Source organism: Amblyomma mixtum, chromosome 5 (assembly GCF_055824585.1).
Source record: "Amblyomma mixtum isolate Tamu chromosome 5, ASM5582458v1, whole genome shotgun sequence".
Classification (NCBI taxonomy): Eukaryota; Metazoa; Arthropoda; class Arachnida; order Ixodida; family Ixodidae; genus Amblyomma; species Amblyomma mixtum.
In genome coordinates this window covers 194844441-194860618 of record NC_143016.1, presented here as the reverse complement: position 1 = coordinate 194860618, position 16178 = coordinate 194844441, and the positions used below count along the sequence as shown (strand labels likewise).

The following is a 16178-nucleotide window of genomic DNA, read 5'->3' as shown; positions in this document are numbered from 1 at the left end:
GAAGGCGAAACGAAAAACGGCTCTTTCCTGTCCCTTCTTCGTTTCACCTTCGAGCTTCTTTCGCGCTGTTTTCACTCATGTCGCCTTGAGTTAACCGTGCATCTTTCGAGAGCTACTGCAACCATACACATCCTGATTTCGGACAATCTATAGACACCCCTACCAATACCTTGTCTCATAGGGGGTCAGAGTGTATTCATCTTCTTTGGCCAAAACGTGTTTCCTCTGGAGGAGTCATGAGGGCTGTGCAACTGTTCGCAGTGGCTGTGTTCGTGATTGTGCTGGCATTCGCTCCGGTGGCGATTTTCGAGGCGTACCTGCTGGCGCACTTTCTGCATTCCGAGGCCGGCGCCTTCACCTGCGCCCTGGTTGTGTTCGTCATCGGAGGTAATGCGCGTCCACTTTCGCTTACCCTGTTCAGCCGCTCAAGGCAGTCGCGTTCGTTTCGGCCTTCCAGCGCCAGTAAACCTTTGCTGGTGCAGTGGTGACTTATTCTCCAACAAAAATAGAGATCGAAGACGAAGGAATCAGGGGGTCGACTAAGCTACACTACTGGTCTCTTGCTATAATGAACTGTACTACACTACTCCATTTCGAGTAGAATTAGCCTGAAGAGATTACCTTCTAATCACGTCAGGCTATACGTGGAGGGATTATGCAACACCTTCTCGTCCTGGTCGCATGCTCTGCACCGATAATGTCGAACCATAATGTCCAAGCGTCTACCTTGACTGCATTATGACAACACCCTTTTCACGAAAAGTGTGGGCGTTGTAAGGGTGTAAGATGCTTTGTGCCCTGAAGGGTGCAATATTGTTGAGTGTGTAGCGTCCTAAGTGCAGGAGACCACTTTTCTGCGCAGTAACTCGAAAAGTATATTGCATATCTCTCTCCTGGTAGCGTAGGTTCAAAGTGGGAAGGAAAATTATTGCAAATACAGATACCAAAAGTACTACATTTTTGCCCTTTAGACACGTCCTTTGAAATGTAAAGGCTTTCACGGCATGTAAATTTTGTTTGAACCGGGCTGAGAGACTGAGCACAACACTAATGCGATTAAAATATTCGCACATGAACAACTGGCATAGCCACAAATGCCATAGCAGCCAGTGCTAGTTAACTGCTGTGATCACTTTAGTGTGATAGGTGAATGAATGAGGAGTGAATTGAACAATAGAAAAATCGAGTGTATGAGGCACCAAAAAGAATGGAAAAATTACCTTAGCACAGTAATGTTCTGCAGTGTCTTTGATTTTGTAATGGCATTCATGCATTAAATATTTTTCAAAATTTTATGGTGTCACCCTCCTACTGCGTTATCCAGAATATAGCTGCCACCCTCCCGTTAATGCTATAAAACTCCTCTTTGTTGCCAGCTATGCCCTGATTCCTGAGGAATCCCACAACTAGCTCCTGTCTGTCCTCTAATCCAGAATAACACAGTGCGTGCCTGCTCTGTAGTACGGCATACGCCTCATGTGTCCTCCTAGCCTCACTAAGCCCTATGACATCCCATTCAATACCCGCTAGTGCCTCGAACAGCACTACTTAGCTATCCTCACTGGATACGGTTCTAACATTAAACGCTGCCAGGTTCAGTTTGCAATGGCGGCTTGTCCGGTCGAGAAAGCAGTTGAGTCTGTAGAAACCTCAAAACATCGAATATTAAGTTTACTTCGGAAAAACGAAGGTCCGCAGCCGTTCGCAGTGAAAGCAATACTCTTTTCTAGGCGCTTGTTTACGGACTGTTGATAGAGAGCACTTGACATTAGGATTACCACATTCGGTGATGTGAACTTTGTGCGCGCCTCTTCACATGCGACCTGCCACCGCTGGAAAGTGCGTTGTTACGATACTAGGCACCCTCCGGTATCTTCCCGTCGACGCCACTTTCTGGTTGTCCATTGCTGCACTCGCCGTCGCAGGTGGCGTTTCCCTGCGACACGGAACGCAAGAACGGGTCCCTAAGAGCTGCGTTCTAAAAAAAAAACAGTCTCTTTCCCTGCACGGAGAGTCTCTTCATAGCTGGCTACTAAAGCCGCCCGAAACCGAAGAACGCCAACAGCTCGAACAATTATTGACATGCATGCCCAACTAGTCACGGCATGGACCCGGGTGTTACGTGTTGTAATGGTACCGATCTGTGCGCGTTGTCGTTCAGGGCCACCGGTCGGACTGATGTACTTTACTATGGAAAAGAGTAACCGCGCCTGGTGGCAGCGTCCTACCTTCATGCTCTGGCCTCCATTCGCGCTGGGAGAGGCTGTCCTTCACGCAGTCAACATGGAGCCGGCAGCGCAAGTGTGCGAATTCATGCATGCGCCGCAGCAACGATCCGGCAAGTTTCTCCAAGAGGACTGCGGACGTATTCCATCGGCCCTGAGACCCTGCTGCCTGCGTAAGTCTTTTATTTACTTCTTACTTCTTATAGGTGTGTGACCCTCTTGTGCACTCTCACAGCAACCCGTGTTCTCTTATCTCGCAAGTTGTCTGCATGATGATCATCATCAGCCTGACTACGCCCATGCAAAGCAAAGGCCGCTCCCATGTCTCTCCAATTAACCCTGTCCTTTGCCAGATGCCGCCACCCTATCCCTGCAAACTTCTTAATCTCATCCGCCCACCTAACTTTCTGCCGCCCACTGCTACGCTTGCCTTCTCTTGGAATCCACTCCCTTACCTCTAAGGACCAGCGGTTATCTCGCCTACGTATTACATGCCCTGCCCAAGCCCATTTCTTGCTCTTGACTTTGACTAGGATACTATTAACCCGCGTTTGTTCCGTCACCCACTCCGCTCGCTACCGGTCGCTTAACGTTACACCTATAATTTTTCTTCCCATATCCTACTCCGTTCTCCTTACCTTAAGCTGGACCTTTAAGCACATACCATGCCTCCATAAAGTACGGGGCAAGCCTATAGACAGCATCCTAGTTGCATTACAACTTGCTGTTGGCCCAGTTGGTGCATCTTGAAATTGTAAGAAAGAGGGGAAGCCAGCGGATACAAAAGACGCTTCCGACTTCTAATTCGGAGGATATCCGACTTCTAAGTCAGATGTCATGGCTCTGGCGTTGCACGTCATCCTCGGCGTCGGGTCACGGCTTCGTCGGAAATGTAAATCGTGGATGGGGCTTGTGGTCGAAGCTTTTCTTGATGGCGGCGTAGTTTTGACGGCGGTTCGCGTTGTGGTCCAGGTTGTTGTTTGCGTCGTTGGCGTAGTAGGTGCGGCGTCTTCATACGGCATGGTCGCTGGAGGATCTTCGTTGTTTCCTCGGCAAGCAACCTGACCTCCACAGGTTGCTTTGTTTAGTTTCCCCTACGGGGGCTAGGGGACCTTCCTCGGACAGCCGCTGCGTAGCTGCGGCCCGGTGATGCAAAGCGTGCGGTGGACAGTGACGGGGAGCGGGAAAGACGGCTTGACGGCACGTACTCCCCTCTGCGCAGGTAGTCGTCGATTTCCCGTGGTCGCTGGCCGGGGTATGGTCGTGGGGCGTCGATAGCGAAACCTCGCAGGCCGATGCATCTGTACCGACAGTGCCGAAGTACATGACCGGCTTCGCCGCAATGGAAGCACAGCGGGCGGTTGTTGGAAGTCCTCCAGGCGTCGCACTTCCTGGGGCTTGGGCGTCGTTCGTAGACTGGGCGGGCGGGGGCAGGGAGGCGGCGTTCGGGAATAGCTGGTTCACGTCGAAGAGGCGGACTTCAGCTACCGCTTTGGGGATGAGGACTGCGTAGTGCAGCGGCGTAGGTTAAGGCTGGAGCTTCAGCTGGAGGCGAAGATGACGGGGTGCCAAGCGCATGCTGCACTTCTTCGCGTACGATTTCCTCAAGGGTCGCTACTTGAGGCTCGATGGGTGATGGTAGCAGGCGACGCAGCTCTTCCCGTACAATTTTGCGGATAACATCCCGCAAGTTGCCTCCGAATGCTGTGCCATTCGAGAGGGCAGTCGAGGTCACTGTCGAGGAAAATGACGGGCTCGTGCTTCCAAGGTTTTCTCAATGGCGGCTACTTCCCTGGTGAATTCCGCGACCGTCTTCTGTGGATTGCGGGTCTAACCGCCGAAAAGTGCCTCTTTAGCACCACGCTTCAGAAGCTCCACCTTCTTCTCCTCCGTCATGTCAGGATCGACACGTCGAAAAAGGCGCTTCATGTCTTCTACGTACGCGGTCACGGTCTCATTCGGGTGTTGGATGCGTGATTGTAAAAGCAGCTGAGCTTTTTGTTCTGACGATGCTTGAGAATGCCTTCAGAAACTCCCGCTTGAATGATTCCCACGTCGCCAGGGAAGCTTCGCGGTTCTCGAACCAAATTCTGGCTGGTCCTTCCCGGGCAAGGAAAACGTGGCTTACTTTAGTCTGGTCATCCCAGCTGTTGAAGACGGCGACACGGTCAAACTGTTCTAGCCATTCCTCGGGTTCCTCGCCCGGTGAAGCGTTGAACGTGGGCGGCAGTCGGGGATGGTGTAAAATAACGGGGGCTGGTGTCGTAGCCATGGCTGACGTCGAAATTGAGGAGTCCTTCATCGCTCGCGTGCGGTCCGGTAGCAGTCCGAATTCTGGTGGACGCCTCTGGAGACGACGGCTGCTTCGCCCTTCGCTTTCGGTTAGGACGGCTTCTGCGGCTTTCTCGGGATCTTCTTCGAGACGGCTCGGGTTGCTTTGACGGCTCCCAGGCGGTGAGGGCGACAGGGACATCCGTTAGCACCTCCACCAGATATCACGTAGTAGTGACTGCAGTCCGGCGAACAGGAACACAGCGAGAATGTCTTCGAAACGAAACTCTCTATTCGGGCTGACTTGCACCCGCAAAGAACTGAATCACTCGGCGGCGGCGTAGCAACAAGCGTGCTCGGCGGTCGTCGAGCAGAATGCCCGCCGCTGTCGGCCGTGCTCTATTTAAAGCTGATAGCGAACATTCGAGACAAAGCTTCGGAAGTGACTAAACATTCTGGCACAAAGTAGAATCGGCTCCGCCTGGATGCGATCAATCGAGATAAATTTAGGCGCGTCTTGCGTCACAAACGAAGCGATAAAGCGACGTGCCGGCAGCCTTGAAGCATGAACAAATAAACACAACAAACAAACGCTACAAAGATTCGCGGCAATATGCAAATAGACGTCAGACATGGACAGGCGCAAATATCTCTTTTCTCGTGTACGTGTCAGTTGCATGCGCCGGTACCCCATTTAATGCGAACGCTTTTAATGCAAATGCTATGCGCCTTTGTCGCGTCACCAAAACATGTCCACAAAACGTGTCCGCAGCAGTTGTGACGTTCTGAGTAGCGGCAGCATCAAACGAATGGCTGTGATCGATAGCGTACGGTGTGAGGATGACGCGCCAGAGAAATTTGTACTAAAATGATTAGGTAAAAATTGCAGCCTATAATTAGAGTAAAATGTCTAAATAGCGCGGACGGCAAGCAGTAGCAGGCAATCGTACCAAATGAGTAAAAAAATAAGTTTGAAATGGATTGAAATGTATTTAGTGAATGAAACCCAAAGTAATCGATTAAAACACTTTATTGATTTGGAGTAATTAATTAATTGGAAGAAAAAGCAATCGAAGGTCGAATGGTTTGGATGGGTATATAGTAAGTGGGTGGAAAAGCGATTAAGGCGTTGAATTTAAAGAATGAAATGGGTAAGCAATCATCGACCGATAAGGTTAAGAAATAGTAAATAATGAATTTAGTGGCAATTACTAAATTCATCTTTGTATAAAATTGTTAATTGATGAGCTGATAATTATTTGATTGGCTTATGATTAATCACTGGACAGATAATTGACCAATTGACCAAAAGGACGCCGCCGCGGTGGCTCAGTGGCTACGGTGCTCGGCTGCTGGCCCGAAAGACGCGGGTTCGATCCCGGCCGCGGCGGCTGAATTTCTTTGGAGGAGAAATTCGAGGCCCGTGTACTGTGCGATGTCAGTCCACGTTAAAGAACCCCAGGTGGTCGAAATTTCCGGAGCCCTCCACTACGGCGTCTCTCATAGCCTCAGTCGCTTTGGGACGTTAAACCCCATACACCAAACCTAAACCAATTGACCAAAAGTTAATCGTTTTGAACGGTAGTTAATCAATTGATAGCTGAATAATCAACTGACAGATAGTTAACCATCTGATCAATATTAATTGAAGGATAATTTATCAATTGGTTGATAAATAATGAATTAAGCAATAATTTACCTAAAGTAATAAATAAAGAGAGGCAAAGAGGCGAGGAGTGCCGAGGAGGCGTCAGTGCTTTCGCATTCTCCAAATGTGGGCGCCGCAGTGATCTCTAATTTGCTACAATTGCAGCATCCTAGATATGCTGTGGAAAAAAATGTTAGGTTCGTTTCAACAAATTGACTGTAGGAAGGAAAACATTCGGCTATAACAATACTTCTGTCGTGGTTTTCAGCATTCAACAATAACAATCAAAATCTGCTGTCACACTGACCGCGACTCAAAATTAAGAACTTCAGTTCTTTGATGTAGCAGTCGAAACATAAAAAAAAACCGAGAATTCTTTGCTAGCCACAACAGAAGCCGATGTCGTACTGAGCACTGAATTGTGGCTAGACGACTCAATTTTTAATACTACAATATTTCCCTTGCATTTTACCGTCTATCCCAAAGATCGCAATGCTCGCGGTGGCGGTGTTTTTATTCTTGTGGACAAAAGAATAAAAAGCATGCCACTTTCGCTCAGTGGCCCTTCTTGTGAAGTTATACTGTGCAGAACTGAATTGCAAAATGCACTCCACATCTCCATTGGATCCTATTAGAGGCCTCCAAATTGTACTAATTCCCGGCAGTTTGAAGCACTGTCTTATGCTCTGTCGTTCTTGAGATCTGACTGCTCTCTTCTCGGAGGGGACTTTAACTTCTCTGAAATTGTTTGGAAAAATAAACTGCCTCTTTCAAGAAGTAAATTCAGGCTACCTTCAGCATTTTATAAACTGTTGAGTGACTGTGGTTTTCATCAGTGTTTTATTTTGCTAGAAGATACAGTGGCTCAGGCTCTGCCATTTTTGATCTTGTGCTCTGTAATAAGTCCGAGAATGTGAATTCAGTGGCTGCAATTCCTGGCATAAGTGATCATGAGGTTGTTATCGGTAGTATTCTCTGCAACCCGTTAAAAGTTCAGGACCCGCTTCTACGTAAGGTTTTTTTATATGATCAAGTCAACTCTGCAGGAATAAAACTGGATCTTCCTGAGTTTGAAGACGGCTTTGAATTTATGGAAGCGAACAGCCAGTGGAACCTTTTTAATTCTTAACTTGCTTCTCTCCTCCACCGACATGTCCCTTTTAAAATTATTACTGGAAAATTCCGAAAAGATAAACCACGGTTCAATAAACACATACGGGCACTTATCAATAGAAATCGTCGACTTTATCAGCGCTGCAGGGATGGGGGGGGGGCGGATGTTGTGGGGGGGACCAGTTCAGCAACTTGGCTACTTCTGAGAACAACTGATAAAAGAGGCTAAGATTATTTTTTTTGTTAATTTGAAAGAAAAATTGTGTACGAAACCAAAGGAAGTAGGGAAGGTTGTCAAGTTTTACAGCAAAGATTAGGTTGGCATACCCACTATTTCACACAGTCAAACTACTGTAAATGATGACTCTGGTAAAGCGACACTTTTTAATGACTACTTCGAATCAGTATTTGTAGAGTGCTACAAAAAAAGCCTCCCCCTCATTACGCAGTTTCTTCCTGAACCCATGCTTGCTGTTGTAATTTCGGAGAGCGGAGTGTTTTCACTACTAAAATGTCTTAATTCATCTTCTGCTCCAAGGGCAGACGCTATATCTAATCTGGTTTGTATAATAAGTCACTGTATGACAATGATCTTTTATCAGACTGGAATATAGTACCTATTCTTAGGTCATCCAGCAAACAATTGGTTAAGTGTATGTTGCACATTCTTACAGCACATAATGTATAGCAAATTACTGAACCACATAGAAAATAGAAGTTTTTTCTCGCAATACCAACATAGTTTTAGATCAAAATTCTCACCCATGACCCAACTGTGCGAGTTCTCAAATGACATCAATTGTTTCCTACAATAAAAGCCTTTAAGTTGGTTCTATATTTTTGGACTTTGAAACGTCATTTCACACCGTTCCACATGTTCTATTATTGCACAAAATGCTTTTTCCTTGTTTACCCGCCTCTGTGTGCCAGAGGGTACAGAATTACCTATCAAAAGAAACCTCAATGTGTTGTGGTTAACGGCACATACTCCTCCTCAGCTGTTGATGTGACGTCCGGTGTGCTACAAGTACCAGTGTTAGGGCCACTACTTTTTTAATTTATTGAAATTTATAATAACGATCTTACTGAGGGAATCTAGTCTCGTATACGGTGGTACGCTGATGATTGTGTAATTTACAGATGCCTCCGCCATTCTGTTGATGTTGGAACTCTACAGAGTGATTTGAATTACGTGGCATCATGTCGTAATATGTGGAAAATGCGCCTCAATATAAAGAAGTGCTGTCACGTGCAGTTCACGCGAAAATGACAGCCCGTCCCTTCTCAATACCATATTAATTGCAACTCCCGTAAACGCATTGATAGTTTCAAGTATCTAGGCATATACTTCTTGTCTTACTGTTCATGGCGCAAGCATGCGGGCTACTTGGCTAAGAAAGCTAGCGCTGTATTGAATTTAATAAAACGAAACATCAAAACTGCAGTATGACCCTCAAAGAAGCGTTCTGTCTCATTCATATGCGGCCTATTCTAGAATATGCACGCACAATCAGGGATCCACATACGCATAACCTGGTTAAAAAACTAGAACGAATTCGGAACCGCGCAGTACGTCACTGAAAATTATAACTTTGCCTCCAGCACAACAAACATTAAAACAGAGCTAGGGTGGCAGCCCCTGTCCTAAAGGGAAAATTCTTGAGATTGAAATTTTTACACAGTGTATATAGCGGTAACACCGGAATAGACGAAACTGTACCTGAAGGCCCCACATTATATTTCTTCTCGAACTGATCCCCCCCAAAAATTTAGAGATTGCTTGTCGCAGAAATTTTTTTGCCCATTCATTTTAGAGCGCAGCTCATTGGCGCCCGTTTCTGTGTTTGGCGGCCTCGCTGTCGCCGTTGCCGTTGACCGTTGTAAAGGTCAACGGCAACTTCTCGGCTTCTTCTCGTCTCATCTTAACCAAAATATTGCACCTGAAAGCATCGAAAGGGCTCATCGAATAGGTCGCTTTGGTGTAAGAAAGCACCGACCGATTGTCGTTAAATTTTGTAGTTATGAAGTCAAATACAATATCTTATCGTGCGGCTTTAAGCTAAAGGACACTAAGTATGCCATACGCGAAGACTTCACGCCCGCAGTCAGAAAGGCACGCTTCATGCTTTCACAATACGCGCGTGACCTGGCTTTTTTTTCCAAGCTACGATTTGATAAGCTTCTCAGCAACAAAAAGTGTTTTGTCTATGATTTTGAACATGACCGTGTCGTCGAGCTTCGAGAATGACAGAGAGGGAGGCAACTGCCCGCTCCGCTGCTCGTGCCCACCTTTCAATCTGTGCCCTTGGCGTCGTTAAATTTTGAATTGATAACTCTCGTCGTGAATTGCAGGAGTATAAAAAAAACTGATCAGCTTGCTACTCTTGTTTCGTCTGTAAAACCTCATGTTATAATTAGCACTGAATCATGGCTGGATAATTCCGTTCTCAGCTCTGAAGTATTTCCCACCGGTTATGACGCGTACAGTAGCGATCGACACTTGCATGGTGGAGGGGTGTTCTTACTTATTGACCAATAATTTAGCTCTTCATTAATAACAGCGCCTCTAGTTGGTTGCGAGTCAGTATGGTGTAATCTTCGCCTAAACAATGAAAAGAATTTGGCTATTGGCTCTGTCTACCGTCCTCCTTCCGCTACCAACCCTGACGCTTTCAGTTCGTTGTCTGAATTTCTGCTCAGCTTAAAAAATGACTTTCTTTTTGGTGGGGACTTTAACATACCTGATTTCAAATGGGTAGACTACATACCTCTTCATGCGAATCATTCTTCATTATCTTCATCCTTTTATGAATTAATTACAACTAATGACCTATATCAGTACGTCAATGAACCTACACGAGAAACTGAGCACTCATCTTCAGTGTTAGATTTACTCTTCAGCAACCGGCCTTCAGTAGTGCGTGACACTGTGGTCATACCGGGAATAAGCGACCACACTTGTGTTGTCGCTAATGTTCGGCATTTTCCTTATTTAATTTCAAGAGGCCGACCACGAAAGGTTTTCTTTTTTAATAAGAGAGACTATACATCAATGAGGAACGAACTTGCGTCTTTCCTTCCTGAATTTATTAATCTTAACCGGAATTTAGATTGTAGTTCCTTTTTGGGAAGTATTCAAGAATAAGCTGGAATGCCTAATTGACCAATATATCCCATCTAAAAGCCTTTCCGGAAAGCGCCGCCGCGACAAACCGTGGATCACAAGGCAAACCAGACGGCTGATCAGGAAAAAACATCGCCTTCTAGAATCATACAAAAAAAAAAATCGGTGCCCTGCAGTATTGCAGTCGATTCGGGCTCTTGGCAGTACACTAAAAACTGAAATTAAAGCTCTTAATTAAGGATAGCTTTTTAAATGACTTGGGATCAAAACCGCGTAATAATCCTAAGGAATTGTGGACGTTTTTGAAACACAACGGACGTGAACAAGTCGGAATACCAAATTTAGATCATGATGGCGAAGTTATTACTAATGATGGCGATAAGGCATGCTGCTTTAATGCTTTTTTTCAGTCTTCTTTTGCGCCAATGTACTACATCGGAGAACTTCCCTTAACTCGTGAATCTGTCATTGAAACCATGTCTGAATTGGTATTTACTCACCAAGGTGTGTCAAAATTTCTTAGTGATGTCAATTCATCTTCTGCTGGTGGTCCCGATGGTGTTCCTAACTTTGTTTTAAAGTCATGCGCGAATGAAATATCTTATTACTTAGTCATCTTGTTCCGCTCATCACTTAAGTCGGCATCTCTGCCAAATGACTGGAAAAATGCTAATGTGGTACCAGTGCATAAAAGTGGTTCAAAAAGCTCTGTTGTTAATTACCGACCGATTTCTTTAACGAGTGTGTGCTGTAAAACGTTGGAGCACATAATATATAGCGCAGTCATAAAAAACCTTGACTCTCATGGGTATTTTACAGAAGTTCAGCATGGCTTTAGGTCAGGTTTTTCCTGTAGTACTCAGTTGCTTGAGTTTAGTAATGATCTGGTTTCTTCCTATGACCGTGGCTCTCAAATAGATTGCATATTTCTAGATTTTAAGAAAGCCTTTGACTCTGTACCTCATTTACTATTGCTACATAAGGTAAGTTGTCTTGGTCTGCACCCCAGTGTCATCGATTGGCTTCATTCGTATCTTCAGGGCCGCATGCAGCGTGTTTTGTTTTATGGTTCGCACTCAGGTTATGTAAACGTTTCCTCAGGTGTACCGCAGGGGTCTGTTCTTGGGCCCCTTCTTTTTCTGATTTATATCAATGATATTGTTTTGGATCTTACCTGTAAAGTTCGGCTCTATGCTGACGATTGTGTCGTTTACCACATTGTGGAAAGTTCCTCTGGCGCGTTAAAACTACAGCAAAATTTGGATTCCATCCAGTCCTGGTGCTCAAAATGGCAAATGTCTTTGAATGCCATAAAATGCCAATTTGTCTCTTTCACTCGAAAGCGTTCCCCATTACAAACATATTACTCACTACATAAGGTTCCCTTGCAAAAAGTACTTGAATATAAGTACCTCGGCGTTTATTTGTCATCTAACCTAACATGGACGAGGCAAGTTGAGTACACTACATCTAAAGCCTGCAGAATGCTTAATTTCTTAAAAAGAAATTTCAATAAAGCACCGTCTAATGTCAAACAACTCCTGTATTTCACTTACATCCGACCAATTCTTGAATATGCCTGCCCTGTATGGGACCCCCAGTTTGCTTACTTCTGTGATATGCTCGAGCGCGTCCAAAATAATGCTGCGAGATTTGTGTCCAATAATTACAGCTTCTCAACTAGTGTCACGTCTCTTAAAAACTACCTTGCCTGGGGATCTTTAGCTAACCGTAGGAAACATTTGAGATTACAAATTATGCATCGCATCTATTTTGAAAACTGAGCATTGACAAAGACCGGTATCTGCTTCAACCTCACTTTTTTTCTAGACGAGTTGATCATCAGTGGAGGATCCCAGAGATTAAGTGTCGCACTGATGTTTACAAAACCTCGTTCTTTCCACGGACGATCAATGAGTGGAACAGGCTACCAACCGGCGTCACTGAGTGCTGCACGGAAGGTCAATTCCGCGCATTTTTATCTGATGTGTGACGTGGCGCGCAGTTGTCTTACGCATGTCTTTTTCATTTCATTAGTGTTATTTTATTTCTGGAGCGTGGTTGTCTTCCTTCAGTGCATGTTTTCCCTCATCTATTAGTTGTGTGATTGTATTTCAGTTATTATGTGTACTTTCGGCCAAATGAGCATATGTTGTTGTGTCCCCCCCCTGCATTAATGCCCTCGGGCACTGCAGGTATGTGTAATAAATAAATAAATAAATAAATAAATAAACCAGCAGTGGAAACCTTAGTCGCGCTTTAAGCTGAGAAACCAATGGAGCTATAGCTTGGAAAGGAAAGGAAAGCCGCATAATTGCCCTCTTGGAACAGTGGACACCTCAATCGTGCTTTACGCTACGTGGCGGTAGTGACAGGTGTGCGCAGCATGCGTTGGCATTGACAACGTTGTGCCATTTTAAGGAACGGAAGTGCGCATAACGGACTCCCTGGGTTAGTGGATGCCTGAATCGCGGTAACAGGTACTACGTGGGATGATGAGAGAGAGATGTGGGCTGCAGGCTTTGGCAACGTTGTGCCGGAAACGCGGCGCTGAAACCATAGGCCGTCGAGGTTCATTTTGCTCATTAGTGTTGGCGTTGACAACGTTTTACACTCCGATCATTTTAAGGAAAGGAAATGCACATAACTGGCTCCCTGGGTTAGTGGATGCCTGAATCGCGGTAACAGGTACTACGTGGGATGATGAGAGAGAGATGTGGGCTGCAGGCTTTGGCAACGTTGTGCCGGAAACGCGGCGCTGAAGCCATAGGCCGTCGAGGTTCATTTTGCTCATTAGTGTTGGCGTTGACAACGTTTTACACTCCGATCATTTTAAGGAAAGGAAATGCACATAACTGGCTCCCTGGGTTAGTGGATGCCTGAATCGCGGTAACAGGTACTACGTGGGATGATGAGAGAGAGATGTGGGCTGCAGGCTTTGGCAACGTTGTGCCGGAAACGCGGCGCTGAAACCATAGGCCGTCGAGGTTCATTTTGCTCATTAGTGTTGGCGTTGACAACGTTTTACACTCCGATCATTTTAAGGAAAGGAAATGCACATAACTGGCTCCCTGGGTTAGTGGATGCCTGAATCGCGGTAACAGGTACTACGTGGGATGATGAGAGAGAGATGTGGGCTGCAGGCTTTGGCAACGTTGTGCCGGAAACGCGGCGCTGAAGCCATAGGCCGTCGAGGTTCATTTTGCTCATTAGTGTTGGCGTTGACAACGTTTTACACTCCGATCATTTTAAGGAAAGGAAATGCACATAACTGGCTCCCTGGGTTAGTGGATGCCTGAATCGCGGTAACAGGTACTACGTGGGATGATGAGAGAGAGATGTGGGCTGCAGGCTTTGGCAACGTTGTGCCGGAAACGCGGCGCTGAAGCCATAGGCCGTCGAGGTTCATTTTGCTCATTAGTGTTGGCGTTGACAACGTTTTACACTCCGATCATTTTAAGGAAAGGAAATGCACATAACTGGCTCCCTGGGTTAGTGGATGCCTGAATCGCGGTAACAGGTACTACGTGGGATGATGAGAGAGAGATGTGGGCTGCAGGCTTTGGCAACGTTGTGCCGGAAACGCGGCGCTGAAACCATAGGCCGTCGAGGTTCATTTTGCTCATTAGTGTTGGCGTTGACAACGTTTTACACTCCGATCATTTTAAGGAAAGGAAATGCACATAACTGGCTCCCTGGGTTAGTGGATGCCTGAATCGCGGTAACAGGTACTACGTGGGATGATGAGAGAGAGATGTGGGCTGCAGGCTTTGGCAACGTTGTGCCGGAAACGCGGCGCTGAAGCCATAGGCCGTCGAGGTTCATTTTGCTCATTAGTGTTGGCGTTGACAACGTTTTACACTCCGATCATTTTAAGGAAAGGAAATGCACATAACTGGCTCCCTGGGTTAGTGGATGCCTGAATCGCGGTAACAGGTACTACGTGGGATGATGAGAGAGAGATGTGGGCTGCAGGCTTTGGCAACGTTGTGCCGGAAACGCGGCGCTGAAACCATAGGCCGTCGAGGTTCATTTTGCTCATTAGTGTTGGCGTTGACAACGTTTTACACTCCGATCATTTTAAGGAAAGGAAATGCACATAACTGGCTCCCTGGGTTAGTGGATGCCTGAATCGCGGTAACAGGTACTACGTGGGATGATGAGAGAGAGATGTGGGCTGCAGGCTTTGGCAACGTTGTGCCGGAAACGCGGCGCTGAAGCCATAGGCCGTCGAGGTTCATTTTGCTCATTAGTGTTGGCGTTGACAACGTTTTACACTCCGATCATTTTAAGGAAAGGAAATGCACATAACTGGCTCCCTGGGTTAGTGGATGCCTGAATCGCGGTAACAGGTACTACGTGGGATGATGAGAGAGAGATGTGGGCTGCAGGCTTTGGCAACGTTGTGCCGGAAACGCGGCGCTGAAGCCATAGGCCGTCGAGGTTCATTTTGCTCATTAGTGTTGGCGTTGACAACGTTTTACACTCCGATCATTTTAAGGAAAGGAAATGCACATAACTGGCTCCCTGGGTTAGTGGATGCCTGAATCGCGGTAACAGGTACTACGTGGGATGATGAGAGAGAGATGTGGGCTGCAGGCTTTGGCAACGTTGTGCCGGAAACGCGGCGCTGAAACCATAGGCCGTCGAGGTTCATTTTGCTCATTAGTGTTGGCGTTGACAACGTTTTACACTCCGATCATTTTAAGGAAAGGAAATGCACATAACTGGCTCCCTGGGTTAGTGGATGCCTGAATCGCGGTAACAGGTACTACGTGGGATGATGAGAGAGAGATGTGGGCTGCAGGCTTTGGCAACGTTGTGCCGGAAACGCGGCGCTGAAGCCATAGGCCGTCGAGGTTCATTTTGCTCATTAGTGTTGGCGTTGACAACGTTTTACACTCCGATCATTTTAAGGAAAGGAAATGCACATAACTGGCTCCCTGGGTTAGTGGATGCCTGAATCGCGGTAACAGGTACTACGTGGGATGATGAGAGAGAGAGAGATGTGGGCTGCAGGCTTTGGCAACGTTGTGCCGGAAACGCGGCGCTGAAACCATAGGCCGTCGAGGTTCATTTTGCTCATTAGTGTTGGCGTTGACAACGTTTTACACTCCGATCATTTTAAGGAAAGGAAATGCACATAACTGGCTCCCTGGGTTAGTGGATGCCTGAATCGCGGTAACAGGTACTACGTGGGATGATGAGAGAGAGATGTGGGCTGCAGGCTTTGGCAACGTTGTGCCGGAAACGCGGCGCTGAAGCCATAGGCCGTCGAGGTTCATTTTGCTCATTAGTGTTGGCGTTGACAACGTTTTACACTCCGATCATTTTAAGGAAAGGAAATGCACATAACTGGCTCCCTGGGTTAGTGGATGCCTGAATCGCGGTAACAGGTACTACGTGGGATGATGAGAGAGAGATGTGGGCTGCAGGCTTTGGCAACGTTGTGCCGGAAACGCGGCGCTGAAACCATAGGCCGTCGAGGTTCATTTTGCTCATTAGTGTTGGCGTTGACAACGTTTTACACTCCGATCATTTTAAGGAAAGGAAATGCACATAACTGGCTCCCTGGGTTAGTGGATGCCTGAATCGCGGTAACAGGTACTACGTGGGATGATGAGAGAGAGATGTGGGCTGCAGGCTTTGGCAACGTTGTGCCGGAAACGCGGCGCTGAAGCCATAGGCCGTCGAGGTTCATTTTGCTCATTAGTGTTGGCGTTGACAACGTTTTACACTCCGATCATTTTAAGGAAAGGAAATGCACATAACTGGCTCCCTGGGTTAGTGGATGCCT

General features: G+C 46.6%; 1 protein-coding gene across 1 annotated transcript in view; it reads left to right on the top strand.

Moving 5' to 3' along the window:
• Window positions 1-236: 236 nt before the first annotated feature.
• The window catches only part of LOC149345326 (phospholipid-transporting ATPase ABCA3-like), an 87506-nt gene continuing 71564 nt past the window's right edge, over window positions 237-16178 (top strand). The window contains exons 1-2 of the mRNA XM_089547406.1: window positions 237-387; window positions 2162-2398. Coding sequence (XP_089403532.1) covers window positions 237-387; window positions 2162-2398 — 388 coding nt within the window. The remainder of the gene's footprint in view (window positions 388-2161; window positions 2399-16178) is intronic.